At 35.8% G+C, this 22,186-nt stretch overlaps 4 protein-coding genes, 4 non-coding genes and 1 pseudogene across 13 annotated transcripts; 5 read left to right on the top strand and 4 right to left on the bottom strand.

The window, feature by feature from the left end:
- The first annotated feature begins 226 nt into the window (after positions 1 to 226).
- Positions 227 to 2,342, top strand: LOC104700470 (uncharacterized). Its single transcript, XM_010415991.3, has 2 exons — positions 227 to 1,252; positions 1,873 to 2,342. The coding sequence occupies exons 1-2, from the start codon at positions 458 to 460 to the stop codon at positions 2,077 to 2,079; spliced, it is 1,002 nt and encodes a 333-aa protein (XP_010414293.1). The 5' UTR covers positions 227 to 457; the 3' UTR covers positions 2,080 to 2,342.
- Positions 2,343 to 2,373: 31 nt separating this feature from the next.
- Positions 2,374 to 4,385, bottom strand: LOC104700471 (putative protein phosphatase 2C 26). Of its 2 annotated transcripts, none has more exons than XM_010415993.3 (11): positions 4,164 to 4,385; positions 4,011 to 4,062; positions 3,830 to 3,920; positions 3,650 to 3,731; positions 3,511 to 3,581; positions 3,334 to 3,413; positions 3,142 to 3,239; positions 2,940 to 3,063; positions 2,760 to 2,842; positions 2,619 to 2,667; positions 2,374 to 2,535 (listed from the first exon to the last, which is right to left on the bottom strand). In XM_010415993.3, the coding sequence occupies exons 3-11, from the start codon at positions 3,853 to 3,855 to the stop codon at positions 2,483 to 2,485; spliced, it is 666 nt and encodes a 221-aa protein (XP_010414295.1). In that variant the 5' UTR covers positions 3,856 to 3,920; positions 4,011 to 4,062; positions 4,164 to 4,385; the 3' UTR covers positions 2,374 to 2,482. The 2 variants fall into 2 exon arrangements, with proteins under 2 accessions (XP_010414295.1, XP_010414294.1); XM_010415992.3 differs by having other exon boundaries at positions 3,830 to 3,909; positions 4,164 to 4,371.
- Positions 4,386 to 4,426: 41 nt separating this feature from the next.
- Positions 4,427 to 4,497, top strand: TRNAG-GCC (transfer RNA glycine (anticodon GCC)). The gene has a single exon. It is a non-coding gene; the product is annotated as a tRNA-Gly (tRNA).
- Positions 4,498 to 6,757: 2,260 nt separating this feature from the next.
- On the top strand, positions 6,758 to 6,828 carry TRNAG-GCC (transfer RNA glycine (anticodon GCC)). The gene has a single exon. It is a non-coding gene; the product is annotated as a tRNA-Gly (tRNA).
- Positions 6,829 to 6,831: 3 nt separating this feature from the next.
- On the top strand, positions 6,832 to 6,918 carry LOC147940927 (small nucleolar RNA snoR114). The gene has a single exon (XR_015563018.1). It is a non-coding gene; the product is annotated as a small nucleolar RNA snoR114 (small nucleolar RNA).
- A 1,681-nt stretch (positions 6,919 to 8,599) lies between these two features.
- LOC104700469 (uncharacterized) lies at positions 8,600 to 11,702 on the bottom strand. The gene is made up of 10 exons (XM_010415990.3): positions 11,032 to 11,702; positions 10,658 to 10,743; positions 10,502 to 10,568; positions 10,132 to 10,274; positions 9,803 to 9,851; positions 9,516 to 9,653; positions 9,351 to 9,431; positions 9,086 to 9,262; positions 8,907 to 8,993; positions 8,600 to 8,816 (listed from the first exon to the last, which is right to left on the bottom strand). The coding sequence occupies exons 1-10, from the start codon at positions 11,323 to 11,325 to the stop codon at positions 8,754 to 8,756; spliced, it is 1,185 nt and encodes a 394-aa protein (XP_010414292.1). The 5' UTR covers positions 11,326 to 11,702; the 3' UTR covers positions 8,600 to 8,753.
- A 233-nt stretch (positions 11,703 to 11,935) lies between these two features.
- On the bottom strand, positions 11,936 to 14,435 carry LOC104700468 (laccase-3). Its single transcript, XM_019227487.2, has 5 exons — positions 14,222 to 14,435; positions 13,973 to 14,124; positions 13,632 to 13,876; positions 12,446 to 13,537; positions 11,936 to 12,312 (listed from the first exon to the last, which is right to left on the bottom strand). Exons 1-5 carry the CDS (start codon positions 14,318 to 14,320, stop codon positions 12,182 to 12,184), a joined length of 1,719 nt encoding a protein of 572 aa, XP_019083032.2. The 5' UTR covers positions 14,321 to 14,435; the 3' UTR covers positions 11,936 to 12,181.
- Positions 14,436 to 16,333: 1,898 nt separating this feature from the next.
- On the bottom strand, positions 16,334 to 18,224 carry LOC104700467 (GDSL esterase/lipase At2g30220-like; annotated as a pseudogene). Its single transcript, XR_015562620.1, has 4 exons — positions 17,924 to 18,224; positions 17,163 to 17,532; positions 16,823 to 17,056; positions 16,334 to 16,731 (listed from the first exon to the last, which is right to left on the bottom strand). The product of XR_015562620.1 is annotated as a GDSL esterase/lipase At2g30220-like (transcript).
- Positions 18,225 to 18,992: 768 nt separating this feature from the next.
- LOC104700466 (uncharacterized) lies at positions 18,993 to 20,620 on the top strand. 4 transcript variants are annotated; one of them, XR_015562454.1, is made up of 4 exons: positions 18,993 to 19,584; positions 19,844 to 19,931; positions 20,071 to 20,162; positions 20,301 to 20,620. It is a non-coding gene; the product is annotated as an uncharacterized LOC104700466 (transcript). The 4 variants fall into 4 exon arrangements; XR_015562453.1 differs by having other exon boundaries at positions 19,051 to 19,584; positions 19,839 to 19,931; XR_015562456.1 differs by having other exon boundaries at positions 19,178 to 19,584; positions 19,823 to 19,931.
- The last annotated feature ends 1,566 nt before the right edge of the window (positions 20,621 to 22,186 follow it).

Here is a 22,186-nt window from a genome sequence, read left to right as displayed (position 1 = left end):
TGTCCACAACATATTTGAGTTATTGACTATATAGACGGTTAAATTATTTTTTACTTCAGCTTTTTTTTCCTCTCTCTTTTAGTGAAATTCAAATTTAATATTTTCCTTTTTCTTTTAGGATATTATTTTGGTTCGAATATTCATATCCATAATATTTTGTATTAGGATCCGATAATGGTAAACACGAAACAGGCTAAAAAGGAAGTTTAATAGACAAAAGAATATTTATTACTTGGCGAGAACGGGTGTGTTTTAAAAGCCCACAAGCCAAGACAGAGGTGTTCCTCCTTGTCCTATATGTCTTTAGTTTAACCGCCGCTCCTCTCTCTGGTCGGAGAAATCTCCAGATTTGGTATTTCTCCAACCTTCTCGGAACCCTAATTTTAACAACCTCTCTATCAAATTCATCTTCTACTCCATAAAGCTCGAACCTTTCTATCTCTCAATCCTAAAAACAATGGCGACAGAAGCCACAACTGCATCCAAATTCCCAGAATCCGATCTCCGTCCAATCCCACAACCACCGGATTTTCATCCAGCAATCGTCGTTCCAGCTCAAAACACAACTCTTCGATTCTGGCAGCTCATGGTCGCAGGTTCAATCGCTGGCTCTGTTGAACACATGGCTATGTTTCCAGTAGATACAGTCAAAACCCATATGCAAGCTCTCCGTTCATGTCCCATCAAACCAGTCGGTTTACGTCAAGCTTTCCGTTCAATTATCAAAACCGATGGTCCATCTGCTTTGTATAGAGGTATTTGGGCAATGGGGCTTGGTGCTGGACCAGCTCACGCTGTTTATTTCTCATTCTATGAAGTCTCTAAGAAGTTTTTATCTGGTGGGAACCCTAATAACTCTGCTGCACACGCGATCTCGGGTGTTTTCGCTACTATATCTAGTGATGCTGTGTTTACTCCAATGGATATGGTTAAGCAGAGGTTACAGATTGGGAATGGGACTTATAAAGGTGTTTGGGATTGTATTAGTAGGGTAATGCGTGAGGAAGGGTTTGGTGCGTTTTACGCTTCGTATAGAACTACTGTGTTGATGAATGCTCCGTTTACTGCTGTTCACTTCACTACTTATGAGGCGGTTAAGAAGGGATTGAGGGAGATGTTGCCTGAACACGCTGGTGGAGAAGAGGATGAGGAAGGTTGGTTGGTTTATGCTACTGCTGGAGCTGCTGCTGGTGGGTTAGCGGCTGTTGTAACTACTCCGCTTGATGTTGTTAAGACGCAATTGCAGTGTCAGGTGAGTTGAAATTTCTAAAGCCATTGACTTTACGTTATCTGATAATAGCCAATGTGATTATTGATAAACACATAGGTGTATACTAGATGCTTGATTGCATTAAACGTAGTTACTTTTGTGATCATGTAACTCAACAATTGCGACTAGGATTAGGTTCTTTAGATTAACTTGTTTTGATTTTCGCGGTTTATGCTTTTGTCTACTTAATGCTTGACAATCACATAGTGTTATAACATTCTATTTGGCTGTGGTTATTGTGTAGTTTATATCTTTCTGGTTTGAAATTTGTCTAAGTTTATGAGGTAGGAAAACTATCTAGTCGTGTTGAGCTGTAAGTGTCCTCGGTGTAAAAGTGGGCACGCTTTGAACTTTCGTGGCATAGCTTTAAGCCTTTAACTAATTCTGGTTTGAAACTGGCGACTAAAGGTGTAGAATTTGTGGCGTAGCTTTTGTGGCATAAAATTTACTTAATTTAGGGGATATGTTCTTAACTGTGTGATATCAGTTTTGACTTGAATGATAAAGACACGATCAAGAAAATGTCAGCTCTAAGCTTAGAATCTTTGGCAATACACTTTCTTGGATATTTTTAAAAAATATGTCTCTGGTTATGTTTTCAGGGTGTGTGTGGTTGTGATCGTTTCAAGACCAGTTCAATAAGCGATGTGTTCCGAACAATTGTGAAGAAAGACGGTTATAGAGGACTAGCCAGAGGATGGCTACCAAGAATGCTATTCCACGCTCCAGCAGCTGCTATCTGCTGGTCCACTTATGAAACAGTCAAATCCTTTTTTGGAGATCTCAATGGTGAATCAAACGTAGCTTGAAAAGGGACACAACATGTGTTCGGCTTATTTGCTTGCCTGATTCAGGTGATTGATTCTTCATAGAGCTACAGGTTTGTTAGTGTTAACACTAGCTCTTAGAGAGATATCTGTTTGTATAATGATTCTTTTTTTTACGTAATAATGTTGTCAGATTAGAGTTACAACCCAAGGCCTTTTTCAGATTTGCATTGACAGAGAAGTTTTGTATTTTTATTTGTTTTTCTGAGAAAATACTATAAAGAGATAGATGAGCTTAAAGAGTATTCACAAGGGTGAATTATATTTTCTTCTATAGATTTGAAAACACATTCTTATTGAGAGAAAGGGACAAGTTTCTATAAGGACTTGTACAAAAAGAATAAAGAGAAGTTCATATATAAACTTTATCATGAACAGAGTTGACTCATGAGCTAACAACTTTGGCAACGATCACAGTGACATCATCAAGCTTCCCTCCTGCAAATTTCAGAACCAGAGATCAACTCAGAAACTACCCTTGTTTAGCATATGATGCATCAACATTGTTGTTTATTTACTACCTGTAAGCTTCTTTCCTAGTGCCTTCTTCCAGAGAGGAACATCAAAGCCCTATTATGACAAAACGCATATACATGAATTTTAGATACATGTACTTTGCGTGGACCGGTAAAATTCATTCTTAGCTCAAGTTAAAATCTCACCTTGGCTCTTGCTTCTAATGCATATGGAGATTCAAACTCTGTATCTCTTGAATGGCTACTCGCCACTTCAGCTAATAACCTCGCTGTTAATAGTTGAACAAAACAAACCATGTCACTTCTAAACTTCAGATTAAATATCAAGAGAGATGGTATATACATATATATTATATATATACATACATGATTCTGCAACATCTGCATGCTTTGTCACAATCGAAACGATCTCATGGTCAAACACATTATCGAAAAGCCCATCTGAACCCATCACGATCACGTCCCCCTTCTGTACTTCCACTATGCTAAACTGCTTAAATTGCAAAAACATGTTACAGGAGTACAATACATAGCACAAATCATGAAGAGTTGGTAAAGATTTAGTTACCGATGCATCTAGATAAGTTTGAGCAGAACCCTCAGAGCTAAGTTGGTAAGGACAGTCAAAATAGTGCTCTTGTGGAGTAGTGGCAAAAATAATCTGACCTGAAATGAGAATGAAACAATATCTCTTTGTCAAAAGGCTGAACATGACACGATGCATCTCAGGTTACAGAAGGATAAGAGAAGTAACAAAAACCTTCACGAAGAAGTTTAAGTCCACAGTCTCCAACATTGCCTATTTTGAGAATACCGACTTCCTCAAGCATAGCTAGAATACTGCTTCATCAATAACCTCGACATCAAGCTATCCAAAAAGGAACAAAAACCAAACTTGAAGATAATAACAACTAGGACAAAATCATTCGAATCTCACATTGTGGCAGAACCTCTGGAGGTAGTTGCGGTATGAGCTTTGTCAATGAGAAAACCAGGATCATATCTGACCTGTTTCAGTTCAAAAAAAATCAAAAGATAAACTAAACTAATACTTGAAGTGAGATTTCAAATCTTACATCTTCATCATCAACTAGACGAGAAGCATTCGCCATAAGTTCTTTAGAGAACAAGGAAGGATCAACATCTTGTTCAGCCCAACTGAGACAAAAAAAGATACAAACTTTAACAAAAATAAGATAAACACAGAAACAAACTCAACTCAAAGTTTACGATAAGTACAAAGCTAAAAGCTTTACCCGGAGACACCATCTGCAACAGCCATGACTCCTCCTCTATAACTACTCACAAAGAAAGCATCTTCCCCACCTTTCTCCACCTATTTAGACACTAAAGGTCGATTTTTAATTGCATAAATATCCTTTACGCAAATCCAAATTCATTACATCCATTGAAGAAGACAACAGAGAGTTGATGTACCTTATCTGGATGTGGGATGGCGTGAGTTCCGACAGATAAAGAGAGTTCGGGCCTAAATGAAATATGCAAACATATTTGGACAAATGAGTTCTCAGTTTCGAGCAAAGTAATGAACTTTCAGCAAACTTAGCCAAGGGAAAGAAAGAGCCAGACCGAAGTGGTTGGAGTTCTGATGGAGCACAGCGACAGAGGAAGTTAACACGAGTTGAGTTTGTAAGGTTGGTGTGTGAGAGACGAAGCGATGGTCGTGCGTGAGGAACCATCATTCTCGTCACTGGAATCGCCATTTCCTCCGACTTCTTGCTCTCTCTCTCACTCTCTCTCTTTTCAATCCTGTGGTTGTGACTTCTGCGAAATTGTGAATGTTGTCAGAATAAAAGGTTTAATCATATAATTAGAAGACATAGAAACAACAAGCACCAGTGGTCTAGTGGTAGAATAGTACCCTGCCACGGTACAGACCCGGGTTCGATTCCCGGCTGGTGCATTTTGTGATGTGATGAAATTGGTTTAAGCGTTGGTTGGGTCCTTCGCATTCTCCTGAACTTTCAGTTGAGATTTGCCACACCTCTGAGCTCTTTTTTTTCTTTCATGTTTAACTAACTCTTTTTGTCACACTTTACATTTTCTAAGGTAGGTAATACAGTCCTGTTGTAACACGGATTAATGTTCAACATATAAAAATAATAACTGCACTGCAACTTAAATATTATCATAACAAAAAGATTTCGTTTTTTTTTTCCTTACAAGTTACAACAACACGAGTTTACACACAAAATCCTTTTCTATAAACTCGAAATCAAAAAGAAAAAACTTAAAAAAAAAAAAAATTGTTTGTGATGAGTCTAGTATGTTATGTATCCATTAATGTGGGTTTTTGTAGATGGCAAATGAAGCCTAGTGGCTTGGCGATGTAACAGTTGAATTTCTTTTTATTGTTTCCAACCTCACATGAAATTGGCACTAGGATTTAGTTAAAGATCATTCTTCATATCTCTAATCTTTCGATTTTCAAGGTTATGAAAGAAAATAAATAGTAATTTTCTTATATGTGAGTGAGGGCTAATAACTTTAAGATACACAAGAGATGTGGTAAATGACATGAGAAGTCATGCATAAATAAACACTGTTGAAAACTGCATTGCATGAAGTAGACTAGTAAGTTGTTATTTCTAACTAAAGTCTTCAATATACCATTACTATTAGTCTATTACTATTCTAATTTCCAAATAGTATCCTCAATATTCTTGTTACATAGTTTTCATTAATTGAATAGATGTTTTATTTTTATTTGTGATGTTTAAGATAGTTTTTTGTTTTATTTCAAATTACCTTCATCTTTCTTTCTTTTTTTTTTTGTCAGTCACCTTAATCTTTTTCAAACTGATACTTTGACATTAACAATTACATTATCAAGATTTAAATGTGTTTTTTTTAAGACGGAGATTAATTACTTTTTAATATGAGTAAAATCATTTAAATTTATTTTATTATTTTAAAAACAAAATTCTCATTATTTTATTCTACTAAACAATTGTAACTCTTTAAAATGAATGTTGTAGTATTAAATATAGGGTAAATTTCCTTTTCCTATTTCTATTTATTTGAAAATATTTACATATTATATGTTAAGATAGAGTTATCTGATTTTATATTTATCTAACCTGTATTCACCTTTTTCATATGTTTGTGTTGTATCTTTTTAATTTTTGTTTTTAATGTATGTTTTTTTTTTCTCTAAATTATTGGTTTCATTTATTGACAGATAACAATATAAAATCTAACAATTGATTTTACATCTTTTAATGTTTGTTTTATCAATAAAATGTGATGATATGGCTGCTGATGTGGAGAGCGAGGACCTCTAATTATACATATAGATTCATATGACATGCATGTTCTATGTTTTTAAAAACCCACAATAAAATTGAATGAGAGTGTGACACAGTTGCATTTGCACAAGCTTGAGAAGACATCAATCTCATCTCTATTTTAGTTTTATTTTTTTTTCATATATATTTTACAGTTTAGCCCCGTTATTAAAAATGAATCGTTGGTAAGACCCCAAGTAACGTTTAAAAGTGAGATTCAGCACTCGTATCGCTCCTATATTTTTCTCCCTTTTGATTTGGCTAGCCCGGTGTGTCATGTACGTAAGTTCGAATCATCTATGTTAATTTTGTTGGTCATTATAGATTGTGATTGCAAACACAATAAAGAACAACTGCAAAGTATGAGCAATAGCCAGAAGTTCCAGTTGGGAACACCGGTGCTTTGAGTTTATCCGTAGTGTCTTTTGTCTCGATCGTGATCTGCAACAAAACGCTTATTAGCACCCTTGGTTTCACATTTGGTAATTAAGCTATTACCACTACTACTACTTTGAGCAATGTTACATGCATTTTAACCTCTTAGTTTTACTGAACTTTCTCACTTACTTACAGCAACCACACTGACGAGCTGGCATCTTTTAGTCGCATTTTAAATACATATACATATTTTACCAATTTACATATATACATTTTTATATACAAAATGTAGGATCAGTGTAACTCCATACACCATCATTCCACAGTAAGTTTAGGGAAAGAAAGAGGAGGGAACAGCTTTTTGTTGATCAAATTTATATGTACATATTTGAGCAACTTTGACTTTTATAGATTTTGTTGTATTGAAAAGGCCTTTTGTGGCCAAATTAAAGTGAATTTATTGTTTATAAATAGATTAACCCTTGTTATGGCATGAAAGCACCAGTGGTCTAGTGGTAGAATAGTACCCTGCCACGGTACAGACCCGGGTTCGATTCCCGGCTGGTGCATTTGAGCTGTGATGAAATTGGTTTAAGCGTTGGTTGGGTCCTTCGCATTCTCCTGAACTTTCAGCTGAGATTCGCCACACCTCTGAGCTCCTTTTTATTTTTATTTTTTTTTCCCTGGTGTGTTAACTAAATTTTTAAGTAACATCACTTGCAACTAAATACTGTTCTGTAATAATTTAAAGTTATCAATCAACTCATGTTACATAATATGTAAGAGAATACTTGGGCTAAAATTTTAAACATTGGGTCTGTTCGTTTCGTCGCCGCAAGTACCTGCGACTGCGTCAGCCGCAGCTATTGTTGTTCGTTTGGCTGCCGCAGGTACCTGCGGCAAACGCAGCTCCTGTTTTTGAACGTCGATTAGATGCGACGATTAAAAAAGTTGCGTTTGCCGCTGCCGCTGCCGCAACCGCCAGCGTCAACGAAACGAACAGACCCATTATCATAACATTCCCATTGGTTCTTTACAACACAAATGTTTAAAGAAATATTTTACAAATACTCAAAACAAAAATACCATTTGTTTGACAATTTCTTTTACTACACTGTCATGATTTAAGGTTAAAATGTTAAACACAGAAAAATCAATTCAAGTACCAAATACTAAAGACTGATTATAAGAATGCTTTACATAATATATGTATTTGATTTTCCAAACTAATTATGTCTTTAAAGAGTTCTTCCAGACTAATTATGCATTTACAGAGTTACGGTTGCGGTTTGGGTTGTCTCCAAGGACAAAGAGATAACCTTATTCCTGGCTTGTGCAATAGTTAGAGCTGTGAATGATAATGGGTTTAGCGTTGGCTTCACGTTATTCTAACTTCTCTCTTTTTGTTTTTTTTTTTTTGTTTTCTGATAAGGTTTTAGGATTTTATATTCTCGGAATATATTTTAGGATTTCTTCAAAAAAAAAAAAGATTTCGATTCTATTTTGTAAAATAGTTGAATGAGGCACTGAGGCTACAGAAAGGGACAACTTTTTAGTTACATTCATCAATGTCTTACACCATTACACCAAATATATATGACTAACTCTTGCTACAAAACATGATAAGACGGAGTTAGATGAGTTTCTCATAAAACACTATCTTGGACTACTTATTGATCCTCTAATAAAAGGCTTTTGTTGTCAATGGTTTTTTTTTCCAATGCTATTTGTATTGAAATTCATGTAGTGTCAATGATTCATAAGATCTTGCCCTTTTGGTGAATGACCAAAAAAATGGATGACAAATTTAGTAAATAGTAACCGCTAATGTCTTTTAATAATATGTAAAGCTTACAAAATTCGACATGTAGAAACTAATTTCCATCTTGTATCATTTGGAACTCGGTGAAAGTGAAATTACCATCCAATGATCCATAATTACAATTACAAACAAGATCACGTGACTAGCAAAACCTTCAAAAAGAAATACATGCTTGAAATCGCATTCGATATGTTAGTTTTAAGTTTCAACCTATAAATAAATAAATGTTACCTTACTAGAATAATAAGCACCAGTGGATCTAGTGGTAGAATAGTCCTTTGATTAGCATTGGACCCGGGATCAATTCCCGGCTGGGTGCATTAACATGTGAGCTATGATGAAAGTAAATTGAGCTGTGGTGATGAATCTTCGGATGTGATATAAACCTCGCTTTAACCTGAGCTCACTCTTTCTTTTTTTTTTTCCTTTTTTGTCAACAATTCTCAGTTCTCACAACTTCATAATACAGATGATGTCCATCTAAATCAAAGTGCAACAAAACCCAAAAAAACAGTATATAACACAAACTTGGGATTGTCACTTCTCTTCAACTGAAACTAAAAAGATATCTCAATACATTCCACACAAAACTTTGAATTCCAAACTACTGAAGCACCAGTACATAAATTTTAAAGTAACTTATTACTCAAACACAAAACGCTAGGCAGAGTCTTAAGCACTGATATTTTCAACGCTGGCGCTTTTATCTACTCTCTTGAATATCCCTGCAATTACCTGGTGTTTGAAATGCCACAAAACACATACAACTTAGAAGAAAGAAGAATAAACATCAATCTACAACGGATTACGAGGCTAGAAAAATACCTTTCCAGGTCCCAATTCATAGCTGCTTTGAAGTCCTTTGGATAAGAGAGTCTTTACTGTTGTCTCCCATTGGACTGGAGATGTCACCTGCGGTTCCAACAATTCGAGTCTTCGTTTTATCTTTGCGTGCCAACAAAAAAATGAAGAATACATAGCTTTACTGAGTATTGGTTTCTTACCTGGCGTGCAAGTATCTTCTTGATCGTGTCTGGATCTGCATGAGGCTGTGCATCAACATTCGAGATCACTGGGATCCTCGGACTTCTAATCTCCGTTGCTGCCAATGCAGCTTCTAATCTCGAGACTGCTGGTTCCATAAAACTAGTGTGGAAAGCACCTGCAACAGCTAGACGCACCTACAGAGCAAGGTGCCAACAATCATGTTTCTTATAGCATAAGGAAGGCGGCAAAACATAGGATAAGGGAATGAGTGAGAGCGGATACCGTCATTCGGGCCTTGAATGACTTAGCTTTAGCTTCAACAACTTCAATTCCCTTAAGACCTCCAGATACTGCGTAATTACCCTGTAATAGCAAACCTTAGTATGGAATGTGAAACTGATTTTATAAAAGTCTCGAATGCAAAAGATTCATAGAGGACATATATACCGGACATAAGTAATTTGCAATCTGAACTTTGTCAGCTTCTTCTACTTCTTGATTTGCTGCATCACACAACTGCTGAACCTTTTCTGAGTCCAACCCTATGATACTAACCATGGCACTCTTCGCAGCATCTGCAGCAGCCTGAAAAGGCAATTTATCAAAAACTATGTCAACGCAGCTATTCGAAGTTCGAATGGTAAAATAAGATCACTACAAAGTTCAGCCGTCACAACATCAACTTAAACTTGACACAATCGATGAAGAATATACAGAACAGAGTTCAATCTTACCTGCATGGCTTCTCCTCTAAGTTTTACAAGCTTCAGCCCGTCCTCGAAGCTTGAGAATAAAAGCAGTAACAGAGAAAAGAACAAAAGTACTTCAGGTGATGATGCACATAGGTAAAAGGGAACAAAGTACAGTAACATGTGGTCTTACAATCATATCTGAAAATCCGAGATTTGGAACCACTATCATTCAATTAACTAGCAAATGGATAAACTAAGTCGTAACCTAAGAAAACAGTTCTCATTCTATCACAAACAGCCCGATATTTTTTTGTGTTAATTTATCCTAATTTCGGTATCTTTAACTCCCCTGAGTTGTATAATTAACTAACCTGAAGGCTCCAGCAAATGCCAGAGCAGTATACTCTCCCAAACTCAGACCGCAAGTCACATCAACCGAGTTAATAATTTGTTCTCCACCTTCACGAACACGGAGCAATTCAACTGCTGCTAAACTTGTGACATAAATAGCAGGCTGGAAAAATGATAGACCAAGAACTTAGAAACCATACCAACTCGTACATACTGTACATGAATTTCATAAACTACTAAAAGGAAATATTAAATAAAAAAATTAAGTTCTGCTTGATATAGGTGACACTAACAAGAAAGGAGATCAAAAATCCTAACTTGTTCGGTTGTCCCTAACCAAATGTTGCAAAGACTGAGAGATCGAAAGAGAAACAGGAAACAGAAAGATACCTGGCTTATGACCGTGGAATCAAGCTTCTCTTTTGGTCCACTAACACAAATGTCCAGAAGATCATACCTGAAAGCCACCATTTAGTTTAATCATTCACACTAAGTGAACAAAAAACAAATAAAAAGGTTCCAACTTTTTAACAATAAGGAAAATACCCTAAGATATCATTAGCTTTCTTATACAACTCTCCAGCTGCTGCAACACTCTGAGCCTCTTTACCCATTCCTACTGCTTGAGCTCCCTGAGATATACCAAATTCATCACAAATTCTGAGGGATTAACAAAGCAAGCAATATAGCTACAGATATGGTCAGAAGCCTACATTACAGTTACAGTCAGATCAATCTGTAAAATGTGAATCTAGAACAACAACAAAAAATCACAAATTGGCAAACTTTTCAATTTGGGCACTTCGAAATGTTCTAAATTGAGGCGAAATCAATAAACTTTCTTACATTGTTCAGATAGATAACATTTGCGCTACGAATCAATCAAAGTCCAGTAATCGGAAAATTAGAGACAACGTTACCTGACCGGGAAATAGAAACGCGGTGGTGGGTTTGTAATCGGCGAACAGAGAGTCGTGAACAGTAGTAGTCTGAGATCCAGCGGAGACGCTCATGGAAACCCTAGATCGGCTGAGATTCTTGGCGGGGAAGCAAAAGGAGGCATTTTTAGAGCAGGAGAGATTGTTGAGAGATACGGAAGGGAGGAGCAAGGAAGAGGAAGCGGCGGTGGCCATGGCAGAGAGAGACGTGCGCAGGATAAGAGAATGAGCAGGAGAGGTGCGTAAGATAGTAGTAAGGTGAAGCAGTGAGTGCATTCAGAGAAGGTAACAGTTTTTACACTTTGCTTTTTAAAAAGAAAGCTTCAGCGGAGTTAACGAAGATGATGATGATGGTAGTAGATGGAGGAAGCTGAGTATCAGACCAACCGTTTTTTTTTTTCTCCTTTAAAAAAATAAAACTTTACAGGATTTTTTTTTTTTTTTTTTTTTTTTATCTCATTTGTGGAGTGTTAAACCAGGGTTGTGTAAGAATATTGAAATCTTATTAGATATCAAATATTAGTACTAAAATTTTATTAGTCGAATCGAATAATGAGTACCCCAAAGTGTGTGTGTTTGTTCACTTTGGTGTTTCAACAATTATCAATTATGTATTGTGTTTTCACCGATACCGCTTGTGTCTTCTTGTTCGTATATATCGACTTGTGTTTCAAAATATTAATAAAGAGATCAGTTGGTGTGTGTTTGGATCATTTGGATTATCTCATTAGCCTTTTGTACTTTTTTATATTCTCACGATTCATGTTATGTCCACAACAATTGCAACGACGTTGTTTACTTTTGTTTCTTTAGAATTGTTTTCTCGTAAACTTGAGGATTGGATATGGTGCTATATTGTTTGGGAAAGTCAGCTAGAAGAGGATGATGATCGAAGAAAACACACAGCTTTATTTGGTAAACTTATAATAGGAAAAATCCAAAACACTCTCTCTATTACGAGGAAAATAACAAAAGTACAAAGGTTGAAACCACTTTCAATAGAGCAGTTCACCATCTTTTTAACATATCAATTACCCACAAAGCCTTTTTTCATTTATGAAAAAAAATATAACGAAACAAAACCCCATAAATCCTTTAGATCCAACGGTACAATTACTGTAGAAGGTTTTTATTAGCATCTTGGAAGATCCAACGGTGGAGCCTGAACTGATTGCAACCGTCCACGACCGTTCTCAACTAGGAAAACCATAGCCAAACCCCACCCCAAATGTGAATCAATGTGACAATGCATAAACCATGCTCCTGCATTACATATACCATTTTATATGTCAAAATTTGTTTCTTTTTTTTTTCATTTTTTTTAGTCACTAATAAGAGCATTTAACTTGTGATTAAAAAAGTATCAAATGCTTTTGTGTCAATAAGATCATCTAACCTGGATTATCAGCGACGAACCGGATTGCTACCCAACCACCTGGAGGTGTACCAATGGTGTTCCTCTCTGGTGGGTCAAATAGGTTAAACCTAGCCGGATCTGTTCTCGGGTTGAAATTACCAAAACCTGACCCGACAACGTAGAATTGGTATCCGTGTAGATGCATGGGATGATTTTCAGGCGTGACAATGCTAGTGTCTTGTAACACAATCTGAACATTAGCTCTGTACTTAAGCTTGTATGCTTTGGTTCCTTTTATTGGCTGCCATAGCGCGCGGCTAACGTTACCGGTGTAATCGAATTGCACCGGTGGAACAGGCGGGAAATCAGTAGTGAAGATTCCGGGCATGCCTTGGTAGTAAGCTTGCATGACGGAGTTCCTTCGTGGTAGCACGAAAGACATGTTGTTTATGCTGGCCGCGAATCTGGTCCCGTTAGGACCCTGGCAACGTGGACTGTTTGGGTTGGCGCAGTTGATTAGTCCCAACCCGACGGTGAAAAAGAGGTTCTCATCGATTTGTTGTGGTACTGGAGCTCGTTTCCAGTACCGGAGACGGTTGGTGAAAGCTGTTGCGGTTGCGGTGTCGTTGAACCCGGGAAGAACAGGGAAAACCGGAGCCATCTGACCACGACCACGACCACGGCCACGTCTTGTTGGAGCGTTGACGTACTGTAAGATGGCAGTCGTGGTTGTGTTGTCGAAAGGAGCGTTTGCGCTGTTGTAGGCTCGAGCTGCCATGTAGTAACGGCCAGGTCGTTGGTTTGCAGTGATGAGGACGTTAGTGGTTTGACCAGGACCGAGCATGATGACATTTGTGGTGAATGGTTTTGTGTAGGCGGAATCAGTTTCAACGACTGTGAGCTGGTGGTTGGCGACTGAGAAGAAGAGCTCTTGGTTCATACCAGCGTTGATGACTCGAAGCTGAACCGTCTCGCCAGGGAAAATTGGAAAACGCATGGTCCCAGCCCGGGAACAGCGGTAAAGATCGCCTGGTTGACCATTAATTGTGTAAGCATCAGATACATTAGCTGCTGCTCCCGTGAACTGTGCTTGCCTCAAAACGTCCATTGGGTTTCTATCCCACCATTCCCCTATTTTTCATCACAAGTATTTAGCATTAGCCGTGACAACAAAAATAAACAAAAAATTTGCAATTTGAAGTGGTTAGAAGTTATGTATTCTTACCAAGAAGAATTGGGATGTCACGTTTAGGCATAGAGAAGGGATAAGGAGAACCAAGACGAGGGTAAATAATGAGAGCACCATAGACGGTGGCTCTGAGCCAACGGCTATGAGCGTGCCACCAAAGTGTACCCTCTTGGTCCTCGATTGTGAATTTGTATGTATAACTTTGTCCTGGACGGATCGGACACTGTGTAATGTACTCAGGACCATCAGCCCATGGATTCCGCATCTGTCTAAGTCCATGCCTGTTAAAAAAACAGAGTATTAAAACAGAGCAGAACGTGACAAAACATATGTGAGAATATGTTTGTTAAATATGATGTTCAATTCTATTAAATTACCAGTGGATACTAATGTTGTAACGGGCTCTGTTGATAACAGTGATTGCGACAGAGTCACCGTTCCTGACCTCGAGCGTTGGACCAGGGAACTGACCGTTGACAGTGATACTTTGGTGAGTTCTGCACAGCCTCGTCACTGGTCTCGGCGCAATCTAAAGTCATCGTCGATTACACACTTACATGAATCACATTCGTTTCACGTGAAAACATACCAAAAAGCTTTGATGTAACATGAGTAGCTTAGCTTACCACGAATTGACGGACGTGATGTTCAGCGGAAGCGAGGAATGCGAAGTAGGCTAGAAGGGCGATGCATGATACAAAGGAGAGTCGCCGAAGAGACTCCATTGTTTGCTTCACTGTGAGGAAGCTTTGTGTTGGAGATTTTGTGATGTGAGTTTAGAGAAAGAGGGAAAGAGTGGTATTTATACACACTAAGCGGGAAACAGACGGAGCTTTTCGTGAATTCGTTAGCAATTATGACGAATTATTATTATATTGTACTAAAGTGGAAACTAATATTAGGTTTATAGAGTCAGCGGGAGCGAGAAAAATTTAAAAAAAAAGTTCACAATGAGTTAAGTTGATTTGGTGCACCCACTTGACTAATTTGGTACTAGGATCCTCTATTTATTTGATTATAAATCATGCTGATCAAATTTATCGAAGATTCCTTTTAAATATATTTAAGATCTATTGAATCTCTTCCTAATATAATAATATTATTATTATCTAAATTGTGCGACGGACTTGTATCCAAGTCTACTATACTTATTAGTTTCATGCTACATTTTATTTTGTTGTTCTTTCGAGAATTGATCCCCATACGTAACTCTTACTAATTATAATGTTCTATAAAAATAATGCATAAGGTTGTTTATGCTTAGTCGCATGAGACTATCTAAACGTCCCTAAATCAACTGAGATCAGATGATTATGTTATTGAGTTTAGATGGTCTCATGCGATTCTAGATAACCGTTAGTAATTATCATTTAACATCTAAATTGTGCGACGGACTTGTATCCAAGTCTACTATACTCATTAGTTTCATGCTACATTTTATTTTGTTGTTCTTTCGAGAATTGATCCCCATACGTAACTCTTACTAATTATAATGTTCTATAAAAATAATGCATAAGGTTGTTTATGCTTAGTCGTATGAGACTATCTAAACGTCCCTAAATCAACTGAGATCAGATGATTATGTTATTGAGTTTAGATGGTCTCATGCGATTCTAGATAACCGTTAGTAATTATCATTTAACTAACAAATTTATTCGTTTGATCTTGTTTTATTTTGTGCGCAGAATACAGATTTATGTGTTAATTGCATACGTATTAGACTACAAAACCTAACGAGCGCATCATATAGCGCTTGCAATTGAAAATCACTCAATGAAAATAATAATGTGAAGATAGAAGAAAAATGAAGGAAGTGGTTCGATAGGAGTTGAAATATGTGGTATGGATTTGGTATAGAACTCTATAACTAAGCAACTAACTAACCTTTATTTTAAAATAAAATGTTAGTTGACCTTTTAAGTCGCTCCATGGGCCATGGTCTCACACACATCCTCAATTCTATACTATCCCAATTCGTTTCTAATAGATAGATATGTATGTAGATATTTATTGACGCCTTAATTTGAAACCTCTTTATTGAAATATATACAAAACCCCTACACGTAAACGATACATAAACCTGTGGAGGTGCACTGGGAGATATTTCATATTTGCAACGTTGAAAAAAACCGATGGATTTAACTACAATCAAACTACTAAGTAGTAAGTACTACTAACTAGTATGACTTATTTCATTATTAAAAATATTAACAATGTAATTATCATTTTCAATATTAAAGTCAATGTGTGAATTGGGAGGAAGCAGGATCAAGTATTTTAACTAACTTTAACAGAAATATCCTCGAATTGAAAAAAAAAAACCATTAGCTTACTTAACTCACACCCAACAAAGTTACATCTCGTATTAAATTAGGTTGCCTGTAAATTGACATATTTGGTATTAATTAACTACTAAAGAAATAAAGAATCATGTGGCTTTTATCTCGTTTTGATTATTTTTCTTTATAACCGATGAGTTCCTTTTTTTTTTTTGGCAAAACGAGTTCCTTTTTTTATTGTTCACTTTTTAGAACGTTATAGTTTATACGTAAAAATAATTCATATAGAAGATTTTTGAATAAAATGGAAAACGGGAGCTCATCTTTCACAAACAATTGAGCTCTACACTACAATTTTTACTCTACTATGAGAGATTAGTCGGTCAGTAATTAACTTTCAGGATCTTCACAATTAAATGAATATCAAAAATAAAAAATTTAATAGTCACAACATTGCTATTTTCTTAACTCATGATCAACTTTTGTATTTTTTAATGGCTAATTAACTCATACATATATTTGGGTAACATAGAAAAACTATAAGAATGGTCCGTTATAAAGCACCCATTAGCTAGATCCATAGGGGTAGGGCCATAAACTTGTATGGTGGTTCATTACCTAAAATACATTGTTTAGTTGATTAATTTCGTAAATCATAGTGATTTAAGCCCAAAGCCACTCTTGAATCTGAGCATCTATTAAGTTCCCTAGGTATGTGTAAGCCGCCTCGGAGGGATGGATGGAGTCCCAAAACAAATGATCCGAATGATTGGGACAAGTACGTGAAAATAAATTGCACAAGAAGCTCAATTCCATGTATCCTGTTCCACAACATCCTTTCTTCGTCTCCTTGAACCCTGTTTTCGTTTGTACGACGACGAATGTATATTGCATACGTTACTTAATCATAATTAGATGACTTGTGGAACAAGAAAGAAGGATATGTACCGTATATGCTAGGGTTTTGGATCATGTCCATCACAGGGTCGTAGACGTTGGCGTAAAGGAACTTGCTTCCTGGTAGAGACGTTTCGATCTCAGGCAGTTTCTTTGCTAGTTTCTGATTGTACAAAACCGAGTCTTTGTTCTCTTGTTCCACACAACATCTCTTGATGTTTCTCATTTTCATGGTCATTTGGATCGGTAAACATCCCATCGGAGGCAACCTAAACTATAAAGCTCCTGCAAACCGGATTAATAGATTCGAGAGTCAGCACGACAAATATTTAAAATAAAATAAAATAGCTCAATCTTAGACGACCTAGAGAAACAAAATATGAGATTGTACCCGGAAAAAACCGTCAAGCCTTTTGAGGACAAAATCTTGGTAACCATAGATAGTAGGATACTGGAGACGCCTTGTGAGGATATCGTAAAAGTTCAAGATGAAATCATTAGGTCCTGCGCTTATGACCACTAAAGCGTTGTTAACAATTTCCATAGCTTTCTTGTCTCCTACGATACCTTTGAGACGAGAAATGTAATCCTTGAACATGCTTGGTTGTTGTGAGACCGGGATCGCATGACTGGAGAGCGAGGTTCCGTCATCATAGCCAGCGCCAGCGGATGCGAAACAGACTCCAGTGACAATGTCTTGGTCGGAGATGTTTGGTTGTAGAAACGGAGGAACGAACTCTTTGATGTTGAGTTTGGTGGATGTTGGTGCGGGTATTAGCACCCCGACATACCGATGTAAACCATAAACTAGATAGGTTATCTAAACCCGGGAATTCGATCCAGTCTTGAATTCGACCCATAAACTAAGGTCCAACAGGATCATTCAGGCCTGGTCCAAGAGTAGAAAAGCCGACTTCCCAGATCGCTTCATAGCCGACCTGGAGGAAAGAAGAAACTTTCCTAATCTTAGTCCGATCTATTAAGAAAGTAGATCTATTTTGTAATCTAGGGGAACATATAAATAAAGGGAGACCCCTCCTCTTTGTAATCATCGAGCAATTAATACAATAGTCCTAATTCTTCATTGTTCTTGAGCAAAACCCTAACTTGTCTTCCAAGAGATCTAAATCCCCTTTTGTTTTTACAGTGGAGAGTACGTCAGAGATTAGCTTTCCGTTTGAGAATCTTCCATTAGCTTGGTGTCCGGGAAGATCAACGCCGTAAGGAAGATGTTTAGACTTGAAAACGGCTTGTGGGTAGTAGTTGTTGTTGCCTGTATCTGCAGTAGAGTCGCCGAATATTAGAATCGCCGGGAAAAGCGGCTGCGTTGTGGTGTTTGCAGCCGCATCACAAGACACGAGTTGTGTTACGACAAAGAAGAGACCAAACGCTATGGGTTTAGATATAGACATTGTGTATTTGATCGCTTCGTGTTATTTTTGAGTTTTCTTTAGTGTTGAAATTTGTTTGTGATGCCGTTTTAAATAGATCTTGAAAGTAATGTTCTGTTGGAGTCACTTAATTTTGTACTAGCTTTCTGATTTTATCAGTGTTTGTTTCCTTAAAACAAATGGATACAAATAGAAGCTTTGAATATAATGGTCTAATATATTATCGAGATTGCACAAACAAAGATACCAAATTGGAAACAATTGCCTATATATATATTTTGTAATCTGAAACAATTATACCTCTATCCCAACGAGGGTTTTACTATTTTTTATATTAGTCCACTTTAAATTTATTTAAAACTATAGTGAAATTCAATTAAATTTGGTCTTGAATGGCTTTTAAAGTTGAAAGATGCACAACATATACTAAATTAAGAACACAACGTGAACATAACGTATCATGAATGAAATGTCAAGTAATGTAACATACTAACATGTTGACTTTAACGACTAACTATGATAGTCGATAACTCAGGGAATTTGGGGGCATTAATTTTTATTTCGAACCACGTTATATATAATTTTGTGAAATTATATGTTACTAAATATTAAGGGCTGTGTCAACATCTTAGGGCCCAAACGACAATAATATATCTGTATGTATTTTTCCAAGGAAAAGAAAAGTGAAATTAACGTAAGAACAATAGGAAACGGTTGGCAGATGGAACCCATAATGAGATTATGAAATGACACCAATCGAATGAAAAGATCTGGTGAACTCGAGTTACACACATAATAAATATAGCTTCCCTATTCTTATCATCTTGTACATGTTAAAAATAGTCTGTATCTATGGACTATATATATAAAAAATGATAGACTACAATCATTTCACTATGTTGATGTAAATTGTTAAGATACGGTTTTGTATATGTAGCGAAAACATTTCTTCAGTCAAATAAAGCAATTAATATTACCCTAGTAGTATATAAGGCCATCTTTATAGGGGAACAGCAAGATTGAACAGCGAGATTGTTCTAAGCCCAATTAAAGTAGAAAAATATTGAACAGTGGGTTTAGAACAATTTTTTTGTTTTTGAACGAGAACTGATTTAAATCCAGTTCTTATTGATACGTGTCAGCTTATTGTTCGATGATGTTTTAATACTTAAAAAAAAAATTATATCGACTCATTTTTTTTCGTCCTTCTCTCTTTTTCTCGATAATATCTCTGTGAGATCAACCATCAGAACAACAATCGGAGGAGATGGATGGGTATATGAGGTGATCGGACGTTTTAACATCATCTCCACCGTCGCCGAGTTACAACGTCGACTGTGGTCAGCGAATCGGCCAGTCGATATATGGAAAACGATGAGTCTCCTTCACCAAATCGAAGTTTATACAATTGTCTTTGTCATGGTACGTTTCTATTTCTGTTTGTATGAATTAGTTTTTTAGAGATTTGGGTATTTGATTTTGAAAATTAGGGTTCTTCGATATCCTAATTTATTTATGTGATAGGCATGATTAAACTTAGGATTAATGAAATTATCCATGATTGAAGATGAGTTTAGGCATATATTGTTTGTTTCCATCGGTCTTGTCTATTGTTTGAGAGTAGGAGATTGGAATTAATCTGATCATCATGGCGATTAAGTTTACTGGTTTGTCAGGTTAGTGTTTAATGAAGATCTGAGACAAAAGACCTCAAGAAGACCTCAAGAAGAGACAAAAGAAGCTGAAGCCATCGCTTCTTAGTAGTAGTGGTAACGAGTTCGGTTTTTTTCTTTTTTTTTCTTTTTAAACTTAGCTCTAATAATGCAGTTTGTGATTAAAAGTTTGTTACTCGTTTCTATTTAGTTGGGAGTTACTGTGAGTGACTTTGTGGGTTTTTGTGTAATGCAGTGAGAGCTAACTTTGAGTTCTTGAAGAAACTTGGTGTTGATTGGTGGTGTTTCCATGACATAGATATAGCACCTGATGGCAGTACACTTGAGGTAATAACTCCAGCTTCTTACATTGTGCGATTGTCAAGCAGCAAGTTATCGTAACCAAATAGCCATCAAGTTCCTGAAATTCTTTTGGTTCTGTCTGGCGATTATGGTCTTGCGGATCTCTCTAACAAAAACTTGGAGTTACGCTGCTGCTCAAGTGAAGAAGGCAATGGAGGTGACACATTACTTGGGCGGTGAAAACTACGTTTTCTGCTACTCAGGAAGCTGCGTCTCACTTAGAAGCGTTGGGTTGTGTATTGACAGATGTTTCTCTCTTTCAAATTCCTTTGTCTCTGTTTTTCATTTTGTATGTTTTTTATTGTGTCCTGAGATTTCAGTTGGTAAATTAATAGGTCTCTCTTCCTTCGTTCTCCCTTGAGCTTATGTAACTTCAATATTCATGTATCAAATGTACAATAAAAATTGATTATTATATTACTAAATCTTATAATTTCTTCCAATAACCAATTTCTTAACAAAAGATCTAAAAAGAAAGTATATGATTGGTGTTATATGTGTTACATCTTCACAAAATCTCTCAAAATTGTCATTTCGGATATCGTATCACGTCAACTTTGCTAGTTTTAAGATAGAGCAACGTGCACCACTAAATCACATAAAACAAAAAGGATCTTACTCACGGGATACAAAGCCAAATAAACGCGTATTTATCGACTGGAGATATCTCTAATATCTAAGATAAAGTCTTTATGTTATTCCCTTACTTTGTCGTTATACCATCAGGTTCTTCCCCCTTAACCTTAAGCTATATGCTAATCTTTTTAATTGTAGAATTCAACGTGATTCCAGTTCAGATCTTTATTGACGTTATTCATTTTCCGACAATATTTAAAATTACCATAGCTAATTTGTTGTAGTTCGGATCTTTATTGATGTTATTCATATTCCGACAATATTTAAAATTACAATGTAATCAAATCAAGTACCCACTACCCAAATTGAATTTGTACTTTGGCTACTTTTAAATGTTTTTAGTAGCAAGAGAACCTCAGTTTATATAGGTGGCCAAAATTCGTTTAGATTTCGAATAAACTAAGAAAAATAATAAATAAAGAGATATTTTTAAACTTATCGATGTTATACATAGGTTAACAACATTGAATAGATATATGTCACATAGGTTTGTTGTATCTTTTTTTTTTGATCAAACAGGTTTGTTGTATCTAGTATTCAAAAATCTGTGGTTTTTTTTATCTGAAAACTTATCAACTTTACAAAAACCAGTTTAGTTTCAAAAAAAAAATTCTTCTTTTTGGTATCGATTACAAAACCTTATTATAAAGTCAAAATTGTTTACACATTTTTGGCTTTTACATTAATTTAGGAGAAATTTGTTCATGTAGTAGTTTTCACGTAAAAGAAAAAAAAATTATTCTTTTTGGTATCGATTACAAAACCTTATTATAACGTCAAATTGTTTGAATATACAAAAATTGTAGAACGGCCCGAAATTATCTATTAGGCTATTTTCTAATTGGATAATGCATCTACATTCAAAATAAGTGTTGTGTCATATTATTAGTTTGGTGCAAAATGGATAATTCTAAATTGCTATTTCTTTCTGATTAGTTTTAAAACTAATCATATTACATAGTATATCCATTTCATCAATCAAATCATTACCTGTTATAGTTATTAGAAATTAAAATTACTATGACTCAGACCCCCGCGATATCGCGGGGAAAGTATTTAAAAAAAAAGTAATTTAAATTTAATATTTAAAATTATACATTATGAAATTATTTAAATGTAATAAAATAGTTTGAATACATAAACTGTTAATAAAAACACAATCATCAAAATGAAAACTTATAACAAAAAATATTATGTAGAATAAACGCATATTTGCAAAACATATTGTTTAAAGTATTATAAATATAAGATATTTTTATGAAGAATTATGGTAAAGAGGTACAATTAAAAAAAAATCATTATGACAAATTGATCTTTAATGAAAATATTAAACTAATAGTTATAATAAATAATATAATTTTCTATTGAATAAT

This window comes from Camelina sativa, chromosome 7, assembly GCF_030686135.1.
Source record: "Camelina sativa cultivar CO46 ecotype springtype chromosome 7, ASM3068613v1".
Lineage (NCBI taxonomy): Eukaryota > Viridiplantae > Streptophyta > Magnoliopsida > Brassicales > Brassicaceae > Camelina > Camelina sativa.
Note: the sequence above shows the minus strand (reverse complement) of the source record. Positions and strands in the feature narration are given on the sequence as shown.